The sequence below is a fragment of the Rhopalosiphum maidis genome, chromosome 4 (assembly GCF_003676215.2).
Source record: "Rhopalosiphum maidis isolate BTI-1 chromosome 4, ASM367621v3, whole genome shotgun sequence".
Taxonomy (NCBI): domain Eukaryota; kingdom Metazoa; phylum Arthropoda; class Insecta; order Hemiptera; family Aphididae; genus Rhopalosiphum; species Rhopalosiphum maidis.
Window position 1 is genome coordinate 36,658,685 of NC_040880.1, and position 27,593 is coordinate 36,686,277.

General features: G+C 26.2%; 4 protein-coding genes across 9 annotated transcripts; 1 reads left to right on the forward strand and 3 right to left on the reverse strand.

The window, feature by feature from the left end:
- Positions 1–1,426: 1,426 nt before the first annotated feature.
- Positions 1,427–6,832, reverse strand: LOC113549004 (chromatin assembly factor 1 subunit A-like). The gene is given in 13 exon segments (XM_026950138.1): positions 1,427–1,527; positions 1,530–1,714; positions 1,794–1,943; positions 1,999–2,182; positions 2,673–2,822; positions 2,908–3,046; positions 3,118–3,294; positions 3,361–3,539; positions 4,250–4,457; positions 4,583–4,922; positions 4,998–5,083; positions 5,166–5,480; positions 6,239–6,832. Coding segments are annotated over 13 exon segments (2,445 nt in total). The 5' UTR covers positions 6,470–6,832.
- A 1,278-nt stretch (positions 6,833–8,110) lies between these two features.
- Positions 8,111–14,469, reverse strand: LOC113549282 (protein AF-9). The gene is made up of 4 exons (XM_026950509.1): positions 14,095–14,469; positions 13,641–13,818; positions 11,470–11,693; positions 8,111–10,178 (listed from the first exon to the last, which is right to left on the reverse strand). The coding sequence occupies exons 1-4, from the start codon at positions 14,128–14,130 to the stop codon at positions 8,772–8,774; spliced, it is 1,845 nt and encodes a 614-aa protein (XP_026806310.1). The 5' UTR covers positions 14,131–14,469; the 3' UTR covers positions 8,111–8,771.
- A 523-nt stretch (positions 14,470–14,992) lies between these two features.
- Positions 14,993–20,954, forward strand: LOC113557995 (microprocessor complex subunit DGCR8-like). Of its 6 annotated transcripts, none has more exons than XM_026963530.1 (12): positions 14,994–15,378; positions 15,739–16,021; positions 16,299–16,383; positions 16,456–16,604; positions 16,685–16,775; positions 16,837–16,924; positions 17,001–17,119; positions 19,720–19,857; positions 19,929–20,137; positions 20,219–20,319; positions 20,379–20,547; positions 20,633–20,809. In XM_026963530.1, the coding sequence occupies exons 2-12, from the start codon at positions 15,929–15,931 to the stop codon at positions 20,807–20,809; spliced, it is 1,419 nt and encodes a 472-aa protein (XP_026819331.1). In that variant the 5' UTR covers positions 14,994–15,378; positions 15,739–15,928. The 6 variants fall into 6 exon arrangements, with proteins under 6 accessions (XP_026819356.1, XP_026819331.1, XP_026819334.1 ...); XM_026963533.1 differs by having other exon boundaries at positions 15,809–16,021; XM_026963538.1 differs by having other exon boundaries at positions 14,994–15,291.
- A 3,202-nt stretch (positions 20,955–24,156) lies between these two features.
- LOC113547823 lies at positions 24,157–27,468 on the reverse strand. The gene is made up of 7 exons (XM_026948342.1): positions 26,621–27,468; positions 26,235–26,555; positions 25,871–26,114; positions 25,652–25,798; positions 25,146–25,389; positions 24,780–25,085; positions 24,157–24,715 (listed from the first exon to the last, which is right to left on the reverse strand). The coding sequence occupies exons 1-7, from the start codon at positions 26,695–26,697 to the stop codon at positions 24,564–24,566; spliced, it is 1,491 nt and encodes a 496-aa protein (XP_026804143.1). The 5' UTR covers positions 26,698–27,468; the 3' UTR covers positions 24,157–24,563.
- Positions 27,469–27,593: the final 125 nt, after the last annotated feature.

Below are 27,593 nucleotides of genomic sequence, written 5' to 3' on the forward strand. Positions count from 1 at the left end.
TTTCCTTGATTTAGAATGTAGCCAATGTAAGTATTAATTTAATTTTGTTTTTTATCTTAATTTTTTGTAGTTTTTATATATTGTGGGAGCATTTTTCTCAAATTTTAGATTTTAAAGAAAATATGTAAATATCCAAAAAAATAATATTATTATTATTGTGAAGTTTTTGTTGTGATTGAATTTATCGCGTACTAATATCATTTACCGTAGGTATGCGTCTTGCGTGTTATACACATTCATAACATAATTTTTTTTACGCATACAACAATCATACACACTTATTGAGATTTGAGTATTATATATTTATAATTAAACATTATATAGAATAAATCCGATAAGCAAGTACTGATGACATTATCTACTTCGAGTAATGCACCCATTACGTCCGTTGATGTCAAGCGAAGTTTTTCATCATACAAACACTTATTAACTGATCGATGTTGTCGTCTTTTGTTTGAAAACATTACAAATTTTAATTATACAGTGTAACAGTGCAATATGAAAATCAATTAGAATATTTTTTAATATAATTTTTTTTATTTCTATTTTACTTTTTAATTTATTTTTACTTATAATACCTAATACTTAAAATGTATATGTGTACTGTTGTCTATTAATATTACAATTCATATTTTAAAATACTCACATCTATATCTAGTTAAAATTATTATTTTTAAATTAAACTTTTTCACTTATTTAAATAACCAAATTTTATCATTTTAGTGTTTTTAGGTCATCAACATCCTACATCTATTAATACATACCTGCTTAATTTTAAGTCCTCGTCAGATACTGTCCTGCGTGCATAAGGCTTAGGCGTTTAGTTGTCCTAATTTACGCAGGAAGTTGATATCAATTTAAATTTTATCCAAAGAATTATTGATAGTACTTAATATTATGATGCACCCCACTATTCTATCCTGTAAATCTGTATATATTTCCGAGTTAAATTCAAATTTAACACTCCCATTACATATACCTGATACACTCAAAACGTATTAGACAGCAAAATGAGTTTCCAAGTAATTTTTACTCCAATAATTAACAATAATAAACATGTTTTTTTATGAAAAATTGATGAAAAACTATTTTATAGATATATTACATATTATTTTTAGTATATACATTATTTTGAGAAAATATAGTTACAAATTTAATAAAAAATGCACAATTCCAAAAGAATTAACACAGATCAGTTGCCATTGAAGAAATAACACTATTTACAAAAGGTTCCATTTAATTTATTATTTTATTGTTATGTAACTTCAATATTACAATACTATAAAACTATAAAAAAAACTTCTTAAATTTTCATTAAATAACTTATAATTAATAAAATAATTGGAATAATATAAACAACATATAAACAAATGTATTAACAAGTCTAACTGTAGATACCTACATTGTATAGAAATATCAAACAATTTCATACAGTTTTAATGTTAGGGATAGGTATATCTTCACAGACTTCATTCATATCAGGGCTCAAAGATTTCTCTTTAAATTTTCTGTCTACCATTGATTTTTTTTTTTTTTTGGTGATAAAAGAATAGGTGTAATCCTTTTTTTACCTCCAACAATGTTGATTTTTTGTCCTTCCTTAGTTATGTCCATTACTGGTGGTTTTGTGCTCTCTTTAGTGTTGAAAAGATTTTTTGGGATAAAAACATCTTTCTTAGACTCAGTCACATTTTGATCCATTTCACCATATGGCCTAATTTATTAATAATGAAAAGTAACTTCAAATAAATACTTTGTAAAAAGAAAAAATGTTATAAAGCTAATAAAATTACTTTTCTAATAAATTGACTTTTGATTTTTGATTTTGAGGTGTCATAAAACTAGTTATTTTTTTGACGGAGGATTTCGATTTTTGAATTTCATTTTCTAAATTTGTAGGATATTCAACTCCATATTTTTCAAAGTTCTCTTTACTTACACACCTATATAAAAATAATATTACAATTTTTTTTAATAATTTAGCAATAATTATTTTACCATGGAGCAACATGCGTAGATTTCGTTGCAATAGATTTTATGGTTTTCTTAACAGTTGATAAAGAGATAGTGTTATCATCATCAGTATTACGGCCATTTTTGACAAGTTCATCAATAAAATTTTTAACAGCCAATTTCATGCCATTTGTATTACCGTGTATAAATGTAATTAAATCTGGAATAACTAAAATAAAATGCAAAAACTATTAGTAAAAGATTATAATAAATAAATAATATTAATATAATAATATACAATTATATAATTGAAGAAACATTTTTGTTTTAGGTTACTTAATTTTTTTTTTTCTAATTAATTTTTAGTAATACTATTACAGCTCAACTATTAAATATTCAAAACTTGATTTTATAATTAGTTAAATGGTATAAACAACAATAGTTTTAAAAATAACTCAAAACTAATGATAATCACAAATATTTCAAATATTATATAATTTACATATATATTAATCATTCAGTTTTATTAACACAATAGACATACTCATAAAATAAATAATTAATTGAAAATTCCAAGAAGTGAATTTTTAAAACCTCTAAAATCTAATACTGTTTACTAATATTCAATTTGAAAATGATTATTTATTTCCAAACTTAACAAAAGAAGTATTAAATAACATTATTGACAAAGAATATTTTTATAATATTAGTAATAGTACTTGAATCAGGAAGTATTTTAGTTTTTTTGGTTTCAGTAGCAGTTAGGTCTCTAGGTGAATCTACTTTGATCTCTGCTTTTGTTATGATAGGTTCTTCCTCATCCCAAACACAACGATATTTTAGTAATGTGTCAGCTATCGATTTATTCACTAAAATTGATATTCAATAAAAATAAAAATAAAATAGTATAAAATTAAGAATCAGAAAACAATAAAAAATATTTTAATATATTACCATTTTTAGAATTAGTAACATTATTTGGTATCCATATACAACCAACTAGCCTTGGCTTAATACGTTCTGTTTTTTTCTTGATTTCAGCTTCAAATTCTTCTCCTAGAAGCTTTAGTTTTTCTTGTTGTACTTCTTCAGTCTTTGAATCAATAAAAAAATAATAATATGTCAATGTTTTTATACATGAAATATAAATAAATGCATACTAACATCGCTATCATTGTCTTGCCCTTCTTCATCACTCAAATATCCATGTGGAACAAAAACATCATTATCAACTTCATATTCATCCTCAGGTTCTTCTTCATTATCTGTACCATGTATACTCTCACCAGGATCTTCTTCTTCCCACTCATCGTCAGAATCAATTTCGTAGTCAAACATTATCTAATTAAAATAAAATTTAAAAATAATAAAATGATATAATTGTAAGAAATTAATAATAACTCATACTTTATCACAAGCAAATGGTCTTTTTGGTTTTACATAAAGACTTTTTTTTCTCCATGTTCCCCAATAAGGAGGACGTTTGTTTTCATCAAACTGTAACAGTTTCCAACGAAATTTTTGAGAATTTTTTCTAAGAGTAGTACCAACTTGATTCACATCTTCATTATTTGTTGACCCAGTTTCTAAATAAATTTTGATCAGTTTTTAAATTAATCTTGATTAAATTATAGTATTTAGTATATTGTTGGTATTGATCTGTTAACACACCGTCACAGCTAACAAAAATTGTATTGCTACACTGTAATACCATTAATACCTTAATAGATATTGTTAAGAATCCCTTTCAAAAAACTTTGGAAACCACATAAATTCTGAGAAATAGAAATCCAGGATACGAGAATATTTTGTGCACTACCATAATGTCATTTGTCTCTCCATTCTAAAAAATCCCACATTCTATCAGAATATATCTAATATTGTAGATCTATTTGCGCAAATGGAGATATTGGGTAAATCCTAACGGAACACTGTTATAGGTTGAAAAACTAATAATAAAATCTTGATATTTATTCCCAATTATAAAAAAAAAGTACTGAGAAATTTCTTTCAAAAGTACAAAATAAATTCAATTTGCTACTAGAAACCATCTCAATTTTTGAAAACTAAAGTATTTTTTCGATTTTGTCATGTAGACATGCACAAAAAAAAAAACACATCATAATAAAATCAAGACATAGAATCTAAAATTAATTTGAAGTAATTAGGAACAGTTTTAATTTGAATCAATATTATTATTTTATTAGATTCAGATACCTATATGATTAAATAACTAGAATTAAATTAAAAATATGTATTACGTCTTAAATTATATAAATTAACACAAAATATATACCAATGATAATGACGTCTGTATCATCTTCAACTTGAATAGGCCAAGTTGCATCAGACTTAGAAGGCTTGTGTTTTCCAGTTTTTAACAAACTTAAATACAATAAGTCTTTATTTTGTTCGCAGTGACTAATATATTTATCCACTATTTTTAATTTATCAATATTTAGATATGCTCTACATATTGGTGCTATTTTCATGTCTTGCTTAGTCTATAAAATGTTATTATAATTGTTTTAAATATAGTATATTATATGGTACAATATATCTATAAGACTACTATAATAATATCACTATCAAATAATGCATAAGTAATAAATAAAACATTGGATATTACCTGGAAAGGCATAAAGTAAGTTTCCAATTCTTGATTACATATCTCATCATCCTTTTTAGAAATCTCTAAATTCAAAGTTTTTGGTTTAAAAAAACCAACAAAAGCAGCTTTAACCTTTTCTTTTTTTTTCTTTTCCATTTCTTCTTTTTCTTTTTGTTTTTCTTTTTCTAATTCTTTTGCTTTTCTTTCATCTTCTTTTTGCTTTCTTTCCTTTTCTTTTTCCAAATCTTTAGCCTTTTTTTCTTCTTCTTTTTGTTTTCTCTCTAGTTCTTTTTCTAATTCTTTGGCCTTTTTTTCTTCTTCTTTTTGTTTTTTTTCTAATTCGCGTAGTCGTTTAGCTCTAAAAATTATGACATATTATATTTTATAAGAACAGATATTGGTATTATTTATATATTTATTATATTATTCATACTCAATTTCAGCAATTCTTTTTTGTTCTTTTAAACGTTGCTTTTCAGCTTGTTCTTTAAGTTTTTCTTCTCGAGCTTTTAATTTTTCCTAATAAGAGTTAACATTGTTCTCAAATATTAAAAATACAATGAGATTTCTTGTCTAGGAAGTAATGCAATATAAAACTTACCTGTTTAATTCTTTCTCTTTCTTCATTTCTTTTTGCTGATTCTTGTCTTTTTAATATTTGTTGCGGAGTAAGCTTCTTTGAAGAAGGTGTAGTATTTTCTAATTTTCCAGAATCAGAAGTTGAATTTACTGATATATCATTACAAGCAATATCTGTATCTGATGATGTAGAAATAGTATCATCAACATCATTAATACTTTCATCAGTTTTTGGAACATCATTTATTTCTTCATACACTTTCTCAATTATGTTGTCTGACTTAGTTATAATTGAACTAACAGGTTCTTTAGCACCCATATCATCTTCACTTGATTCCTATTATAAAAAAAAAAAAAAAATAAGTAATCAGATATTTTAAAATTAATATTAGTAAGTAATTAAAGATATCTAAAAATGAAAAAAAAATAATTAAAAGATTTTTAATAAGTAATTGAGCTAAAATTAATATAATATAATAATATATTTTTGAATAAATCACATAAATAGGTATGCAATATTTTAGATAAAGAAATATAATAATTATATTAATCATTAATTTATAAATATGGCTAGATTATTAAAACTATTTTCAAATCATATAATACAGTGTCTTGTGAGGATTTACCCATTGCGATATTTCCTGAAATAATGGATATATTATAATTTTTTTTTTTTTTTATAAGATTCATAGGGACAAGAACTAAAAATATTTTGTTATAATTTATTTAAATGTTAAAAAACTTAAAAAATATATTATTTATATTTTTTCTTAAACTTTATCCCCAAAACATTAAAATAAATTAAATATGAAATATTTGTAGTTCTTGTCACTGTGAATCTTATTAAAAAACCAGAATTATGTTATCTCCATTATTGCAGGAGATATAGCAATGGGTAAATCTTTGCGGGACACCCGATATATATAAATAATAAATAAATTGTTAAAAACATAGTAATAATGTACTTATCTAGTTAAAAGTAAGTATATCTATATAAATAATTGTATAGGTACAGCTTAATATGTAAAAATGTTAAATAAAATAAGTAGTCTATACACTGTTATAACAAACAATGTTATAGAGTATAGTCATTACCCCAATTATTTTTTTTTCCTCATCGTCAGATTTAATAAAACACTTAGTTCCTCCATTGAGCAGTTCAACCTTAGGATTTTCAACTCGTGTTTCATCATTTTCGGTGCCACTGAGTTTCCGTTTTCGACATTTGGAATTGGGATCGTCACCAGGAGAATTTACCAACTTAAACGGTAAACATTTTTGAACCAACTTTTTGGCAGACTTTTCGACAGCTTTGCTGCTGGACATGACTATCCAGACGTACTATGAAAATTATAAATACTCAAGAATTATTTTTATCAATGATACACGCAACGTCAGTGATTTAAGAACACAATATTTAATGACAAGAAACTCACTAAGAAAAAAAACAAAATTAAATAAAATATGAAAAAGCTTGTATTTAATGCACCAGTGTTCGAAACACAGTAGTACTAAGACATAGAATATAAAATAAGTACAGATAAAATCAAGGTATATTGAGTATTTACAGCTTGAATAACTGAAGAACAACAGAACACAAAAAATATAGAATAATATTTATACAGTTGAATTGTTCAATGACTTCAATAGTTCAATCGTATTTTGTTGTCTTTTACCTTATCGGGACTCGGAAGAATTGTTTAACCTAACAATGCATTGTATTGCCGAGAAAAGGCGCGAAATTACCATCTCCTCTTGGAGGAACATATTCTTAAATTTTTTATCCATGATATTAATAAAACGCGGAATTACAACTCATACTACGCTTCCACCCCACCCGTTTATACAATGATATTTTAGTAGTTAAACTTCTAAATCAGAAAAAAATCAATTTTGTATAGCGTATACCTTCTGCAGGGAACCAAGCATTATTGCCAATTGACATCACATTAGGTACCTACAGGCTATAGCCTATAGAAGATACTAACAATTGAATTATGACCATTATGGGATCAGCTATGGTCGGGCAGTTTGGTTGTAAAATTGTATAAGTGACATTTAGATAATAGCTTTACCTAATTACCTAATTTTTAATAGGTCAATTCACACTTATATTTTTTTATTTTTTTACATTTTTTAAGTTTTCCTGACATTAATCGTTTAAACTTAAAAATAAAGAATTAACATTTTTCAACATTTGAATATCAGATAACATTGGTTATAATTTCTAAGTTTATAACCATGGATAAGATAAGCTAGGTTAATAAAATTTTGGACATTTTTTTAAGTGCGATTAACGTAAAATAATATTTAGACATCTAGTAGATAGAATATATATAATTAACGGTGAATTTAATTAATGATTGAATATCCGTGCTGCAAACGTATATTCACTGACAAGATAAACAATTATTTATCAGACTGCAAGGCATATTAAAAATTGTTACTTTATACTTATATTATAACAATATATAGTATGTTTAAATCTAAACTCGTGTTGGAAGAAACAAAAATAATTTCAAAACATCTTTAAAAAATTAATTGTTTTATTTTTAACCAATTACCAAATATTGGTAAAAAAAATTTATAATTAGTTATTCGTTTAGTGTCGGTCTTATACATATACGAAATATACATAACATTTCATAAAAATAGAACAAAATTAATTTTAATATTTAACGTATTTAAATTTAATAAATCCGGTCACGGCAAAATTTTTTTGTCTGCTTTCTCTCCCACCATGATGCACCAAATACGTTGTCACAAGATTTGCAACAATTTAGGGATAAAATATTATATATCTCAAACTGTTAGTTACCAAGTTGATTCTAATTAATTAATTATACCACTAATGATTCGGTTTGTTTATGAAACTATACAAATTAACTATACAATATTTCATTACAGCAATATAGAAGTAAAATTATGAAAATTTAAAAAAAAAAACAATTAATTCATAATGTAATATTATGATTTTTAAAATAATTTATAATTTAAAGGCAACAAAAACATCAAACAATACTTGTTTCTAAAATTAGGCAAAAAAAAAAAAAAATAAATAAATAAAATCAATAACTTATAAAGTAAATTAATTACTTACAAATGATTAGTCATCAATGTAAAATACTTTAATACAAAATTTAAAGAGTTATGATACATACAGTAATTCTAAACAACCATTTGGAGTTCTTTGGCAGTTTTGAACCCCCCTCAAAAAAAAAAAAAAAAGTGTAGTTAAAAATAAAGTTTTTAAACTGTTTTCTGTACAATAAAATTTCATGTAATTTAAGAGAAATATTCAACTACTAAAAAAAAATGTATATTAAAATTCACATAATTCAAAAATAAGTCCATAACAGGGAAATATTGGACAATATATTTTTTATCGCAAATTACATCATAATTATTGTTATTTACAATAGTATTATCATTTATTATACCGTTTCATTACAGTCATATAGACTTGTGCAAAATGCAATTTAATCATATCAAAAAAAGGTAATATAATATATTTATTTATTGAGTTCTGCTACTACTTATGTATCAGTTTTAATCAAATAAATAAAAGTTCACATTATATGTAAATATTGTAATTATAAATATATAAATATATTATAGATTAAATAAACTAAGTTATAAGTTCTTGTAATTTTTTCACAGTGGTTTCATTTAAAGCACAGAGGTCAAAATCAAACGTTTTTGTAGTTATTTCATAATGACCAGTTTCGGCGATTACAGTGACTACCCTTTGAAGATCTTCATCTTCTAACATCATTATTTTGTGTTGAAGATGTTTTAATGAGTTAATATATTCATCAGTAAATTTGTTGTTACTGTGTGACGGTGATGGCGATCTCGAAATGTCTGAACACGTTTCTTGTACATGTTCTGAAATCTCCAGTCGGCTGGTTTTTGGTTTTGTTTCTTCTGCATCACGTTCTTTCTTTTTCCGTTTTTTCTTTTTTATAAAATTATTGTCAGGAGAAAGTTTCTTTTTGGGTGGTTCTGGTTCTTTAAGTTTTGGTGGTTCTGGTGGTTGATAAGGTGGTTCACTATCCTCGGAGAGGAATTCTTCTTCAGACTCAAGTTCAGGTTCATGAACTCTTGAAGAATTAGCTTTTGGCGGCGGCAAAGACTCTACGATTTCTTCCTTAACTTTTGGGAATTCTTCTATTAAAGTAGTATTTTGAGGTATATCAAGGTGTTTGTAAGAAGGTTCTTGTTCAACAAAACTAGATTTTTCTTCTTTTTTGATTAATTTTTCTTCTTTATCTCTCTTATCTCTTTTCTTATGCTCTTTATGACTTTTATGAGGTTTAGATGACTTTTCAGATTTTTCTATTTTTTTATCAGACTTAATTTTAATTGATTCTGGCGAACTTTTATGTTTCTTTTTTTCTTGATCATTAAATTCAGTTTTTATATCTTGTTTAATAATTTTGGTTTCATGATATGACTTTTCATCTTTATGAGACTTATCTTTATTTTTCTCCTTTACTTTATCTTCTCGTTTACTTTTATCCTTAAATTCTTTCTTTTCTAATTTAGTGTCATTTGACTTTTCTTTAATTTTTTCGTGGTGAGTAGATTCTTTTTTTTCGGTTTTAGAACTACTTTGTTTGAGAGATTTTGATTTTTCAGAACTTTCTTTAGATTTTTCTTTTTTATCTTTCTCTTTTTTCACCTTATCTATTGATAATTCTTTCAACTTTTTTTTCTCTTTATCTCTTTCTTTATCTTTATCTTTTTTATCCTCCTTATGGTGTGGACTACTTTTAATTTTAACTTGTGATTTGTCTGAGGAAGTTAGTTTTTGTGATGTTGATTTTGATGTAGTCAGTGGTAACTTAGAAGGTTGTATTGGAGACCCAAAAAGTGTGGCAAATGTATTATTTAGTTTTATATCTTCTTTTTTATTTTTTTTTGGTGGAGGTGATGGCAATCTATTAGTATTTGTAATTGATTTTTGTTTTGATATGGCAGAACTTGTATTGGAGTTTTTTGCTTCAGTTCCATCATGAGATAAGACACTAGTCTAAAACATAAATACATAACATATTTATTAATTAGGTACAAAAAAGTAAAAACATTGAATCATATATGGTGTTGTTGATTGCTGTTATTTGCTATGCAAAAACTATTAAGAAAATAATTGAATAACAATTAATCAATATAAAATTACAACTTTAATAGTCAGCAAAATAGTTCAAAAACTTATTTATGTTAGTACATATAAGTAAAGGATTGATTTAAATAATTCAAATGATTACACTATATAGCTCATTATGATGAACTCAAAGGTACGATATGATTTATTCTATACTTCCCAGGTATGGTCTACAAAATTTTATATTGCTAATTTTTGTATATTTATGGTTTGTACATAGCTAATTTAAAATATTAAGTGTTAATAATAGGCACACTTTTATGTAAGGTTTGATTAGGTAAACTATAAACAAAATAACTTTAATAAAGCATGCTAATTTTCGAATAGGGAAATTCATTTGTTTCTAATAATATAGATATTTTAAAATTATGTTAGACGGTATCATACTACAATCATTATATTCATAGTATTTAAATTTCAGAGCGAGATCAAGTACCTATATTCTGTTCAAAATGAGATTTTGACCTGGCGGCAAACTTGTGCGCATGGGCGTGGCTTTATTACACAGCAGGTGTACAGATAATTAACTCGGTAGGATTGACAAACGGTTGTTGTCTGATCCCTGCTCAACAAAAATTAATTACCACCAAGTCACAAACTCATTTTAACAGAGTTTAGTTTCTAAATACCCACTGACCACCACCATATATTTTAAAAAACATAAAATTCAAAAAATTAATAAAATCAAAAAATTCTTAGAAAATTTCTTAATGAGAATTTAATTTTTTTAAATTTTTTAGTGGTATTTATAGCCCTTATATTGGTATTTTAACACTAAAAATAAACTTTAATTACAATAACTTCCGAGCCCAATTAAGAGCATATTAATATAATCACTTAATTTTACAAATTAATTATTAATTACAATTTTTAAACAAATTTTATTACAATTTAACTAAAAAAGCTATACAAAAATACTTTTGGCAAATTTACACAAATATATCATGTTAATATTAAAATGAATTAAAATAAAAAAAAAATACTATTTTTTTTTCAGGTGTAGAGCACATTGGATAAACAAATAAATATATGTATATATATATATAGTTTAGATATTCTGATAAAAATTATGAAATATTTTATGAATAATTAAATATTTATGGCAAACATACCATAGTAATTAAATAAATTAAAGGTAGGCGTAAAAAAGTTTACTTACTCCTCCGCCTCTGATAAGCTTTCGCCTGAAATCTTCTGAAGGGCTAAATACATAGGTTTCTCTAGTCACTTTAGACATAGGCGGTAATCCACGTTCTTGAAGTACCAATTCATAATTAAATCTAATTTTTCTTGGTTCATCTTTATTTTTTACATATATGTCAATAGGTAACGGAAAACCAGCATATCCTGATTCTTTCACGACATATGGTGGTTCCTTAACCACTGAAAATAAATTTTAAACAATTAAAATAAGATGAAATTAAAACTAAAAAAAATAAATAATAATAATACTGCCATATAAAAAACAATAGATACATATTAAAATTATTGATTTATACTAATAAAATAATTTGGATACTATTCAATTAGAATATCATATATATATTTTATAATATAACTAATATAATTTACAATTTCAAAAAGCGCATAAATAAATTTATTTGAAGATAAGTTAAATAATGTGATTTAAAAAACAAAAAAAAACAATTTTAAAGAAATCTTTAGAAAACTATATTTATTTTTGTAGTTTATTTGGTTATGTTCTAACGGCATTGGCAGTATTACAATTATTAAAAATAATATTTTTATTTTCTAATTGCAATGTTCTACAAACACAATTTTAACAATGTAAAGTAACAATATCATAAATTATATTTATATTTGATTATATAAAAGTATTAATTATATTATTGTTACATTAAGTTGAACTGCTGTTTATTTAAACAATAATTATGATTAATATGTTAGTATTTGTTTGATTTTATTGTTTTAATAAATTAGTATAATAATAATAACAACTATTTTGCTTTGTTTTAATAATTTTTAATGACTGAATCCCCACTCTGTTGGTACAGGATAATAATGATCATCATAAGCTATACTTTTGAGGAATTTCAAAGAACAAGATTTGAAGGTGGGATAGCAGCACTACATGATTGTGCATCAATGGCAGTCAAACAGCTAGAGGAACTTCATGACGACTCTAAGCATTAAATAAGAAGAACATATCATATCCTATAATTTTTTTAGTTTGTTTTGTTTTATTTTATCTGATATGCTATATATCTACCTATCAATATTATTAAATTTAAATATATTATTGTAATTTTCATGCTTAGTGTCTTGTGCATGAATAAATAAATCATTTTTTAATACTGTAACCTAATTTTCAATGCTTATTAGTTATTTATAGTACTGATTGAATTAGTTGTTTCTGATACAATATGTACACCATCAGATAGGCAAGGTATCGGCTTACTGAGTTATAGGATTTCTAACATTTGATTACACCTACTGTACGGTTTAATAATTCAATTCAATTTTCTACTACAGTACTCCCTCAAAAACACAAACTCGATGGGACTGCAAAATAACTAATTTGTGTTAAAAAAATGTTGAGTTAGCCGATACGCTTAACATGAATTTGTTCATTTTTTTTATAATCAATTACATTTATATACCAAATTGTATTACTTGTATAATAAAAATATATGCATAAGTTTATTTTACATTAATACTATATAAAATAATTTTTTTTTTTTTTTTTAATTGATTGCACAGATTTAAACTGACATAATGGAGTACTACTTGTACTAGTGGATGGCTTAAAAAAAATCGGTAACCTAGAAAATTATATATTTCTGTTCATGTTAATCAACAAAATGATAATATGGTTCCTAAAATTTGTTTGTTTTGTGTTAACCGAGGAAATAAAAAAAAACTTTACCTTGAAGTATTTTTTGGGACCAGAAAACCGGTTTGCGTTATCCAATAATTTGTGTTAACGAGGGAGTACTGAAGTATGTATTATCATTTTTATAAAAAAATAAAACGTATGACCTAACACTCATAACCAGCCTATATTATGAACAACCTAAATTTTTGCAATAGCTTGCCAGCCCAATCCCGGGCCTGTGTAAATATTTGAATAAAATTATTACATTAAAATATGTTACTTGGAAAAACTAGTTATTCAATTTGAACATAATTATAATTTTAAGATACATATTGTTCACATGAAAAAATGTTTAAAAACTGTTTTAACTACATATATGAGGAAAAATACTCCAATATTTAAGTTGTTCAATAACAAAATGTAATAGAAGAAATAAAATAAGAAACAATAGTCAATTTAAGACTAAGATATTAATTTAAAGAAAAAACACTTGCCTCTTTTTGGATTTGGAAATGTGTCATGTAAATGGAACACAACCTTGTCGATAAAGAAATGTATATCTGTATTGTCAGCACCACGAACAAACAATTCCCAGTCATGAGTGAACCCTTCTGGTGTTCGTTTGTTTCTAACAGACGCCTCATGACCAATTTCAAATATCACTTTAACGTACTGTAAAAAAAATAAAATTTGTATTGAACACAATGTATGAAATCCATGAGTAACACTAGCACCATTTTAATATGCAATCAGCCATTGCCTTTATTAACTACGACTGACTATTTAGTATCGAGCCATCAGTACAGTGCACACAATAATAGTGTTGACAGACGACATTTACCACTGCCAAACACAAACTATCGGCCTCAAGGGTTTGAATAAATTAACCCACTACCTGTAGGGAGTGAAAAACTCAACGAGGTGAAGATGCTGGAGAAGAATACTCACTGGAAATGCCATCATGGACTCATCATCTGGAATCATCTGGAATCATCGTAACCGTACCAGCGGGTGGTTATTTGAAAAACTCTAGTGATGGTTGGTGTTCCAAGAGATCAACGGTAATCCAGTTGGCAGCGTCAATCGTCAGTTGGTTTTCCGTAAAAACAATATAACAGGACAAGAACAATATTAATAAAATGTTTTTATTCAAGAACAGATCGAATAATCGAAAATCCAAACGACAGACGAGCGCGTATAAGATAACAGACGTCGTAATATTATATTATTATCTACTTTCCAAATAAAAACACTCTTCCTGCACGCACGCACGTAAATAAATCAAAAATGAAAACAACAAACAGCTGATCATCCAGGCGGGCCACAACTCGCACAATTACCCGGGAAATGGCCGTCACGATAATTGTAATTTATTTTATTCGTATTCAGTCTTCTAAGCTCGATTAATTTAGTTAAAATTTGTATTATAAGTCTAGTATTTACAAGTTACTGTCTACTAATACTTCTAATAATAATAATATTTATTTCAATAACTAAAATGTATACCATATAGTGAAATATTACTAGTGTTTTAGTTGAATTCCACCACACGTCATGTAGTCGTGTAACGTTAATTTTAAACTTCCTTTAAAAGTAAAGCTTTTGTAGCTTTTTTTTTTGAATTAATGGACAACTTGCTATCATTAGAACTCATTGGTGTAATGAGTGTTTCTGAGCCCTTGGCTACCCCTTGAGTGCCGAATGCGGATATTGTGAGTTCCGAACCATGGTTGAGCGGGCGGCCTTCTCAAATAGTCAAATAGTTCATAACCGTGGTAGCTGTTATAAAATACTATACCACTACAACCACGGTCTTCTTTCGTTGTAATTAGTTTTTGGTTGTAGAACTTGTAAAAGAGTACATAGTTTAGTTGTGTAATTTGTATGTATTGCGAAATGTACTAATATGCTCCAGTCAGAGTGTTCAGACAGATGATTATTGAGTGTTATATGTTGCTTCAATTAGTTCAATTGGCTATTGACAATTTTGCTCAACCGCTGAATCCTCAACGCCTATAGCCTTGTCACTTTGTCAGTTGTCGACTGTGGCTTATGGCGCAAGTGTGTTTTTAGCGTTTTTGCTTTGTTGGTTGAAGTTAACTTATTGAGTTTCTGACATTCTCCAAGACGTCGATAATTTATACCGTAATTTTTACCTGAATTTTATTATTTATACCACCGATTGCTGAACAACAATTTTTTTATTAGCTATTAACAAGACGTAGTAAACTAGTGAGTATCTACTAGTTACTCCCTGCTTACCTTTAAAACAGTTCTCTTAAATACACTGTACAGACATAAATCTTAATCGTGAACATTTTATAATAATATTAATAGTCATGATAACATTTTCACTGTAAATCACGTCAATCACGATATTGAATAACTAATAACTTATATTGAATTAAGAAGTTATTATTAATTCTATTGTACAATTTTGCTTAAAACTTCCCTAATTTTCCAACGTGATAAGTTTAATATCGTATTAATTGCTATTAACAGAAAACAGTACATATTATTACCACCGTACCACTGTTCGTAGTATAAAATCAAAATACTAACACATTTAGTATTAATTTGTTGTGTGTCTAGTCTTAAGATAGGTGTCTGTACGTCGTGCGTCAACTATCGTTTGTACTGTGCAACAATTTTTATATCGCAGCTAATCTTAGTTAACGCTGTCGTATTGACACCTTTCGTACATACGATAAGTTTGCTGACAAATTCACTATTGCCAATCTGTGAAATATTCCTGGTAACACATTATTCATCTTGCTCACTGATGATGTCTGAGACCAACAGCTCCAGTTCCAGAGAAGAAAATACAAATATCGAATCCATGTCAAATATATTTGAATGTGATGATCAGCAGCAGGTACCTGTAATACTTATCTTTATTGCTTCATTCCAATGGCTTATTTAACATTTTTTTAGGTAACACAAGATCAATATTATTTGAACAAATCAAAATATACAAATATTTTTAGTTTAATCATAATTCATATTTATAAAAAAAAAGATTAATAGTTTATCATAAAATATCTAATTATATATTTTTCCATAAATATTAGCCTTCTGTTAGTACAATGTTTTTAACTGGTATTTTTATTATCTTTCAATATCTATTTTTAATATATTAATTATTTATTTAGACTACAATTTCTACTGATAATGTAACTGTGAAACTTGAAAATGAAAATACTGAAGCAACTTCTGAGGTTGGGTCTATAACATATGGTAAATTTAAACTACCTTAAATTAACGTTTTTTTGTAACATATTTACCATTACCAATATTTATATATTTTAGAGTTAGATGAAAATGGATGTATTGATGAAGATTTACCAGAAGGATGGATAAAATGTAAGCATGACAGTGGTATGCCAGTTTATTTAAATGAAGAAATGAAAGTTTGTTCATTTTCCAAACCATATTTTCTTGGAGTTAACAGCCTCAAGGTAAGGACTAACATTTTAAAATTATTTTTTATTTTTTATTAATATATACTCAAATTTAATGCATTCTTTAATTTTTATAGAACCATAAAATTCCAGTGGCAAATATTCCTTGTTTAGATTACAAACTTAAATTAGAAAAAACGAATAAAGAAAGTAATGGAGAGTTGAACAGTAATGCTTTTATTAAATATCTATTATACTGAGTCATTTATATGTCTTAAACTGTTTTTAGAATACCCTGTAACATTAAGCCATGAACAGTATCGAGAATATTGCAGTAAAATATTTAAATTCAAAAATATTAAATTTATGAGATTTAGGTATAGAAACTATACTATTTTACTATTTTATTATTAAAAATTTAAAATGTTGGTGACAATTATTTATCTTGTTTAGTTCTTGGGATAAACGACGTGAATATATTAGAATGGTAAAAGCTGATCGAAGACGTAAAGATCTTCCAAAATTAAAAGACAAGTCTCATTTAATGTCATTTCCAGTTCAAGAACCAGATGGTAAGTAAATTAAAATAAGTATTTTTTGTATTATAAATATTATAATTAAATTTCTGAGATAACTATTAATAGTTCTTATAGAATTATTTGACTTATTAAGTATACCTGTATTCTGCATCTAATATCCAAGTTAGGTTACATCTTCTGTTAATATCCCCTATGTAATTTTTAAATTATAATTATGATATGGATTGCTAGGTTAGGTTACAATCTTTTACATTATAATTGGCCTCTTCTCATATTTTTTTAAATACATTTATTACCATATGTAATATGAACAGATAGATGGTCCTTCTCTTCTATCTTTAATGAAGTTCCTTCTCACTAAACTTGAACTTATTTTTTTTTTCGTTTATAAATACCAATTATTGAAGAAATAATCTTATTTGCCACATAGTGGAGTGTTTATGAGCCCCCCCCCAGACTATTAAACACTAGCATCTCTGTAAACTGTATTTGTAATAAAGTCATGCTCTTAGAAAATAAATTGACTAAATCCGTACACAGTTTTATTATTTGTGTTCAATTATTTTTATTTCTTATCAATTCTTTATAACTAAATTGCTTACCATAGATATTTCTTCATGTCTAAAAATTTTAGGTCGCTTGACTTAAAAATGTGTGTTCCCTAGACCAGCAAAGTTTAGAAACACCTATGGTTCACTGATGCTTATGTATAATAAGCATAATGATATTATAATATCATTATAATATTATGGATAACAAAATCATCTTAAATTGTTAATAATATTATTTTTTGTTTGTAGGGTTACAAATAGTTTATTTTTTCCTCCATATTACAAATAAATAACTACAAAATGGCTATTTCAAATTTTCAAAAAAAAAAATTTTTTTAATGGTTTTTGACTTTTTTATTTTAGATCACTGTAGGTAGGCAGGCTATTATTCATATATTACATTGAAAAAAACCTGCACTACATTACTGCAAATAATTTTTTGAATTACAGCTACTGACTTTCTAATTACTACTTATAAAAAATAATATATTATTTACTTATCTGTGAGTCTTTAAGAGAACGTTTTACCCACATGTGTTTTCTCTGTCTTACATACATACAATATGGAAAATTTTTTGTTCAGCAGAATTCATTTTGTGATGTTACCTTTAATATTATAGTACATTTACCTATTTTCAGATTTAAAGTTAAGAATATTATCTAGGAAATGTCATATTATGCTTTTATTGATATTATCATTTTAAAATTGTAATATTTTACATAGCTATAACTCAATTTAAAATGATAATTTCAATAAAAGCATACATTTCTTAGATTATATTCTTACCTTTAAAATTTGGTGATAAATAAATTTACTCTAATATTAAAACTAACATCACAAAATGTGTTCTGCTGAATGCAAATTTACTATGACATACATTAGTAAGACAGAGACAACACATGCAAGTATAACGTCCTCCTAAGCAATTATACTTGAAATAAAATAATCAATTCATTTTTATTCTAAATTGAAGTTCTACAACTACAAATAATTTTTATACTAATAATTATTAGTTACACTTAACATTGTTTTGTTTTTGGATTGATTGAATTTATATTTGATTATGTTAAAGGTGTATTGTGGTAAGATAATGACCTCGCTGCAAAACGGTTGATATTGATAATATTAATTTTATGCAGTGTTTCTGAAGGAAAAAAAATTATTAGGGTTAATTCTCCATAGGTCAGATTTTACATTGAATACTTACAGCAGAGGTGGTGAACCTACGGCATGTTGGTTAAATTTCAATGGCGTGCAAAAAAAATTTAAATTATTAAAAATTTTACTATTTATACAATTTTGGTTATCAGAAATTCAAAGAAATAAATTATATAAGTACATTTTAAAAATTATAATTACAAAAAAATGTGTACTTAATAAAATAATTTAATAATTCTATAACTTTATTTTTATCCTTAGAAAATATAATCTCCTTTAGGTATGTGAAAAAGTTTGCCACCCTTGACTTATAGTTATCAATTTTCACATAAAAGCTAATTTGTTTTTATACAAAATTACATCCCTGCTAATCTTATAATAAACCTGAAATATTTCCTTGATATTTAGAATGCTTATATAATTAATATAACGTATTATGTATAGTATACGTAATATACAGTAGAATCTTGGTAATCCGACAGATATCAGACCACACTACTGTTGGATTAACAAAAACGGCGGATTAATGAGAGTTCACATAAAAATGCATTTTTACTTATTGAAAAATTAAAAAATATATTTATTAATTATTATAAAATGAATAACTTTATTGTATTTCAACGTTAACTAAATAAAAATAAAATATCTAATAAATTTATTCAGATTTAATCTATTATTATACTTGTTTTACCTAACGTTTTATCGTTTACAATAGTAATTTTACATACAAATGTCAAATACATATTGGTATGTATGGGTTAATATAGCCTGATTACTGGACGTATCAGATTATCGAACGGCCAGATTACTGAGATTCTACTGTATGTCAAATATATTATATTGTTGTATAATAACAATTTATATAATAATGCATTTTATAGTTTAAAATAATTTATATAACTAATATATTAAATATATTTCAGTTAAAAATGATTGTAATACATCCAATCCTGATGATCAATGGACTATTAATCTAAATGGTAAAAGCTATGTTAGCATATTGCACGAATACATTCAACGTGTACTCAAGACACAGCCGTCATATGAGTTTAAAGAACTTGGTAGGTATAAAATACTAAATTATTAAATTTTATAAATGTAAATAATTAACTATATAATGTTATGTTTTAAGAGAATGCTAGGTATCCTTACTTAGCCACAGTAATCTTAGATGGCATGCAATATGGTATTGGTATTGGTTCAAGCAAAAAACAAGCTAAACTTGATGCTGCTAGAGCTACACTAGAAATATTATTACCATCTGTGAAAAACCATATCCAAATTAACCGTAGACATGCAATGAATGAACGTCAAGGTTGTAGTAATTTTGATGGAGATGTAGTAAGTATCCTTTACTTATCTACTAACTAGTATCAGTAATTTACTTATATATCAGTTAATTCTTACATCACAATATTTCAGCTTTTTGATAAACTAAACATTAAAGACTCTAGAATACCAGAATTTTGTGCTCAAGCAGCTGAATCTATGCCATATGATATGTTGCAGATTTGTGTAAAAAGGTATTTTTTTATAATTTGAATAAATAATATTTTTAATATTTATTGGACTTGAATTATAGAAATTTTGGTGAAGACGCTAATGTAAAGTGTGAAATGCAAAGTATGCAAAGTGGATCTGATTCTGAAATTTTTTATCGTTGTACCATGACTGTTAAGGAACATTCTGCCACTGTTATTTGTAAAAATAAACGTGAAGGACGTCAAAAAGGAGCTCAAGCTCTATTAAAGGTTTAAAAATACTTATAAGAATATTTAAAATGTATATTTATATTAAATTTGTTTTTTATTTATATATATATATATATATATGTAGGTGCTACACCCTCATATTAAGTACTTTGGGTCTTTATTAAGATTGTACAGCCATCAAAACGTTGGAAGTGGTTGTGAGAAAAAACTAGATGAACCTGGAAATCAAAGCCCAAAGCCTAGGAGTGGTCCAAATTATGAAATACTTAAAAAACTGAGAGCAGAAATGTCCAAACTTTAATTAAGTAATAGAAATAAAAGTTGTATAAATTGACAAACAATAGGTTAAGTTATGCCAAAAAATAATTTTAGTGTAGAATTTTATGTATTTTTAATTCGCTTATGACGCTAACAGATTTAAATCAATAAAGACTATAATACAATCATGCGTACTTAGATTTTATCCCTTAAACTAATTTCTCAGTTAATAATTCTGTTCTTTAGTTCTAGAATCTAGATCTATACTTGTGGTGTTTTAAGATGATGATAGTCAGCTAATACTCTGAGCATAATGAATACTTGATCATCTGCCACAAAGTCATTATTTTAAAACAATAAAAATTATAAATACTTATAATTTATAAATGAAGTGTATCAACTTTATTCTTATCATAAAATAATCTAGCCATAAATTTTACTTATTGTTTTGTTTTTATTTCCTCTTAGTCATTAAACTCAGTGCCATGTTATTTTTATTTATTTTGTATTATTATTATTAGGTTATTACGCCGACCTCAATTATAATTGTAAATACCTTTAGTATGAAATTAGATGAAATTAGTTTGATTACTCGACTGAAAAAAATCCCAACTACTAAAAGTATTTTAATACAAGTCTTTGATATCACTCTAGTATTTCACGCTTATATTAGAAAAATAAATCTAATAACACTAATAACTAAATGCCTATCTTGAAACCTAAATATCTGTCCTATAAGGATTAACCATTGCAAAATCTCCTGAAATAATTATGAAGATATCATAATTATGTTTTTTTTAAAAGACTGACGGGGATAAGGACTATATGTATTTCATATTTTATTTTAATTTAATGTTTTGGTAAAAAAGTTTCAAAAAATCATTGTTTATTTAATTATTGAAAAAAATCAAAGATGGCGATTTTGTTGTTTATTTTCTGAAAATTTCAACATTTTATTTTAATAAACATTGTGATTTTTAATATTTTTTTTAGTTTTGAGAATATTTTTGTATTAATCAAAAGCATGAGCCCACAGACTATATATTTGATAACACTGGCACTTATATGATATTAAATAATCAACAATTTTTAGAAAAAACAGCTTTCTTTGATTTTTTTTTTTTAAATGATTATATAAAAAATTATTTTTTAAACTTTTTTACAAATATATTAAAATAAAAATATGAAATATTTAATATCTTTGTACCTGTGAGTCTTATAAAATAAAATATAATATCTCTATTATTTCAGAAGATATTGTAATGGTTGCAATGGGTAAATCTTTACAGGACATTCTGTATTTTTGATACACTAATCAATTGAAAAGAACTGAAATTTTTAATGGATATAGGAAGTTTTTATACTTAAGCTTTTATATGAGTATGACAGGCTGAGATTTGTATGTAAATACATATTTTTACTTAAACATGATAAATTAAGTATTGCAAATAATAAATTCATTTCACATGATTTGCAATAAAATAAAACCTATTTTATTTTACATGTTTATACATATTTCATCATAAGTACATATTTTAACATCATTTGTAATATTTCTGTTTTTTTTTTTTATATATATTTCGTAAATTTTGACAATTTTAGTGGTTTAGTAGTATTTAATATTATACATTTATACTTTGATAATAGTACTTTTAAAAATTGTTAGTGTATAATGCATATGGGAAATAAGTAAATGAAAGTTTTAGTTAAATATAAATAATTTGATTATAGTATATCTTATTTGATTCTGTTTGATAACTATACATTAATGATCTTAGATTATACTTTATATTCAACAATTATTAGACAAAATATATTTAAAAATTTTCAACAGTGTCAGTACCTTTTGTTTGCGTGGTTGTGAAAATATCTATATTTTTTAGATTACATTGATTAGAAATTAAAAACAATTAATTATATATTATTCAAAAGTTATTTAGAATTATTTTTTGATTTTACATGTTAACATAATTTTAAATTTTTATTTTATACTACATATTTTGGCCATTTTAACTACATATATATGTACATATTTTTTATTTTTTATTACATATTAATCTCAGCCCTTATATTTATGACTTAATGAGTATTTTAGAAATTTAGAGTACGTAACTTTTGAGCTATTTATAACTAAAAAATGAATTTTCAACTTCTTAATGCCAAATTTTAGCATTAACCTTGAAATACAATGTAGTGTACCTATTGTAGCTAATATTTGTCTAGTATGAATGAAATTAATAAATCCTTAAGAGTATTATACAATAATGATAGTACTAATTAGGTAGCATACCTTCAATGTTATCTATTGTACTAAAATAAAAATGTACCAATTATTTATAAAGTAAAAAATAAACTTAAGGGGATTCGATACCGTGAATTTTTGTTTTTGTCTAATGCACGCGGGACAGGATTTTAAACGGATCCTTTGCTAATCATACCAATTGATCCAATGAAGCGATAAAAATTCTGAAAACAGATTTGAATTTATCATCAAATTTATTTGAAATCGACTTTCTCACAGCTTTGATATTTTCTTCCAAATTCCTAAAAAAATTATGTTAAAAAGGAGTAATTAAAAATTGCCGTATTTCAATTTTTGGAGAAGTTAAAATCAAAAAGTCAAAAATCTGGGAAAGTTCATTTCAAGTAGATTCAACGACAAATTCAAATATGTTTTTAGAATTCTTATCGCTTCATTGGATCAATTGGTATGATTGGCAAAGGATCTGTCTAAAATCCTTTGTCATCTGTGCGTTAGACAAAAACAGAAAATCACGGTATCGATTCCCCTTAAGTATAATTTATTTATTTACCTATTTGTACTTTTAAAGTCATTATATGTAGTCATGTAGACTTCTGTATATTTATATCATTTTGTTATAATTATACCTTATTAGGTTCATTCAATAAAAAACATTGAAACTCAGAATTATGACTAGTGAATGGAAGCAAAAATTCAAACATTAGATTTGTATTTAGAGCAAAACTTAATGTTTTTATCATTTTTCATTAATTATTAAGCTTTCTTCAAATTAAAAAATGACATTGTCTCATCTACTAGATAACAAACTAAGAGCATATCATCCTTGGATAAATTGGCTTACCCAAGGTATGTGATTTGTACATTTTTTGTACTTCTTGAATTCTATTTTATAATTTAATAAAAAGGTATAAGAATAGTTCTACTGTCTGTAGGAATGAAGTAATGAACAACTAGTACACTTTTTTTCAAATGGAGAATAAGTATTGAACACTGTTCAATTTTTGTATTAACATTGGACGTATTATAATACTGATTTCAATGTGGTTGGCATTAAATTATGTTTAATTATCAATATAATTTCATAATCTATAACAAATATATTATCAAAAATTAGCATACACTAAACATCATAACTTAATTTAATGCTATATTTTTAACATTTCATTTTCAGTCCATAATAAATATAAATATGTTTATTTTGTAGACTTGAAAGGATTACATTCTGTCAGAGTTTACAGTTGAATGTTGGAAATCAGAATTATTTTTTTCTGTCAATCTTAGTTAACCACACCATTTTTATAAACATAAAATATATTACACTAATAATATTTTGTTGGTAACATTGATTGGCTTAAAAATTATTATTTTATTTTACATCTTTATGAAATGTTATTATATTCAAATATTGGTTATACAATAAAATACATAAAACAAATAAAACAATTTAACTTTCATTCAAGTATTATGAAAAATATCTTGACAGTTATTAATTATTATTTAAAAATAATAAATACCTTTATTTCATGGTACTTATCTATAATTCTGGCACAGATTTCAATTCATGGCTATAATTTGATGATGATTTCATTGCTAAGGTTATACCACTTTTATAATTAGCTGGTATGACAATATGATTAGTGAATTTGACATTTTCTTTTTCTTCGCGTAAAAGATTTACCACTTGTCCTAAAACATAGTTATTGTGAGTTATTTCTGATGACTAAAACAGAAATTATTCAATTGCATATACCTAACACATTAAATCTATGCCAATGTCGGCTAGGATGTGTGGCCAAGGACATGAGATCTGTTTGAGGGGTCCACCTGGATAATATATCAGCTCTTTTAATCATCAATGAAGATGGAGAAAATAACTGAGGGATTAATGACTCCATGTATGATATGCTCAGTGGGTTTGTTAAATAAATTTGAGCAAATTCTGGACATAAAGGATTGTACGATACCCCATAAACCATTTGATGGTGCCAACTATCTGGCACAAGAGAAGGTGGTACATCTGCACGTTGAAGATTTAATGTCAATATGGGAACAGCACCTATAATAAATTATATAAAATTATAAAATTATAGTTAGTGTTTCTTAGTTACCCAGCTACCTTTTTTTATCCAAGCTGCAAGCCATGGAGCTAGAGGTAAATCCAAGTATTGATTAGTAGCAAAAAATCTAGCACTGACTTGTGAATCTGTTGCAATTTCTAAAGTTCTAACCAAATCTTGGGGCATGCAACCAGCTACAGCTCGAGATTCCAAATAGGGAACAAGTGGAGCAGTCTCATCACGTAAACGGGTACCAATAATTTGAACTATACGGTCTAAATTGAATGGTGTCCTTAGAGCCAACTAAAATATATTTATAATAAAATAATTCATACAATAGATAAAATGAGTAGAAACTTACAATTAAATTATCATGTTAAGTACATAAATATCAAAATACTTTAAGCATTGTCTAAATAATTAGATATCTAAATGTAGCTTATGATAAGAAAAGTATGAAATATAATTTTGTATTTGTAAATGTTCAATGTGTATTTAGGAACATGTCATGTTATTCAATATACATTTTATTCCAACCATAAGCTATTTAAATTACTAAACTTACCAAAGTATTTACAACTGCAGTTGCCCCACACGCTGATACACCAATTTGGTTTACTTGAAGCTGAGCTGCCTCTTTTTCTGACCATACCATTTCTTTAATCCAAGTTAAATCATCAACACGCATTCTTTTCATTTTTTGACACACCTCCTGATAAAAAATATTTAACATTAATAAAAAATAATCGCAATTTTAACTAGCCACTAAATAGTTTTATTTTACCGTTGTATCAGAATTACGTCTCATACAACCATTACGTTCTTCTTTACAGATAGGAAGATTAGTATTAAGAGTCCTAAAATGTAGAGTGGGTACATTTGAACTCGGTATTGGCAATCGAGGGAATAGGTTTGGATTAGTTGACTCATGCATTACACTATTTGTATCAGTAACATGATTTTCTTGAAGATTAGGACCTACATCGGAACAAGTAGTCAAAAGGTCTTTAATTAACTGCATTGTACCACTGTTGAACAAAAAAAAAAAAACAATTATTTTTTAATTTTTTAAATAACTCAATATAATATAAAGCCAATTAGATAAGCATATGACATGTAATAAAAAAAACTTTAAAAAAAATATATACTTTGTATCATTAGCCATTGGTTCAGTGATCTCTTCGTCTTCAGATACATTGTTAACAGTTGGTTCAGGTTCAAAGTCCATTTCTAAATAATCCATTAAAGGTGATGTACTTCTATCATCCATGGGTAAGTTTTCAACTGCCGGTTCTTGCCGATCGCCACGATAAGTATAAATACAAGAATCGTTATCCGAATCACTATCTTCTTGGTCACAACGCACTAAACTAGCAGCGATCATGTGATCATGTTGTTCAGGGGTATCACAATCAAGACAACTTTCAGTATTAGGACCATCATAGCTGTGTGCTACGTTGTTATTCAATCTAGTACAAACCAAAGGACATTTTTAAATGGTAACTAATAAATTTTAAATTTAGCATTCAATTACCTGGATGATTCTTTCTGATCAGATAGCCCTCCACGGCTTGAACCAGGTCGGCGCAGTTCGTCTTCGCCGTTGTTCATGTCTCTTATCAAGTGTATCTGCCCCTATGGCACGTCTGATTTGGCCGGAACGGCCGATAGCGAACCGGACATTGTACAATAATATTCACAAAAAATAATTGGGATAATTACAACCTACTGTTTACAGTAGTTATTAAATTACGTTTCGTCCAGGATTGTCAACCACGTACGTCTTAATACTCGTAGACCATCGACGGTACGTAAGCGGAATGCAATAATACGTAGTGCATAGAATTATTATACAAAACATTAAAACGTTGTTCTCGTGAATGAAAAATTTTTTTTTATAATAAAGTTACCTAGTACATACCTACTTTATTTATATTTATCTCATAAACATTAAACATTAAATATTATTAATAATAATAACATCTTTAGAGACTTTGATAACGACGTCTGATCAGCTTTTGATAGTTGATATCTTAAGTCGCGGCCCGGCGGCCCATAAAATATTAAATATTTATTTTGTTTGTGACTCGTTGTGTCATGGCCTTTATGTAAGAACAAAATAGGTATCAAGGCTCATTTATTTTTGTAATTTTTCACACTTTGAATGCTAAACTTAACTATAAATTGATCTATAATCGTAACACCAAATAGGTATAGACGTATAGTCGGACCGGTTTTGGTATTTTGAGGGGTAAAGTCTGTAGCTATGGCACATTCTAAATATTTTTATTTATTTTAACACTAAGTGATCAAATTATCAATTCATAGTGATCAAAATTCAAATTTAAACAAAATCGAAAACATTAAATAAATAAAATGGACGTCTCAACACAAAAATACAGAATAACTAACATTAAATTAAAGGCAGCTCGTTGTCACAGTGCCGGCAGACCCGCGCGAACGAAATTCCCCAGATCATTTCATTGTGGTTGGCAAAGTTCTGGGCC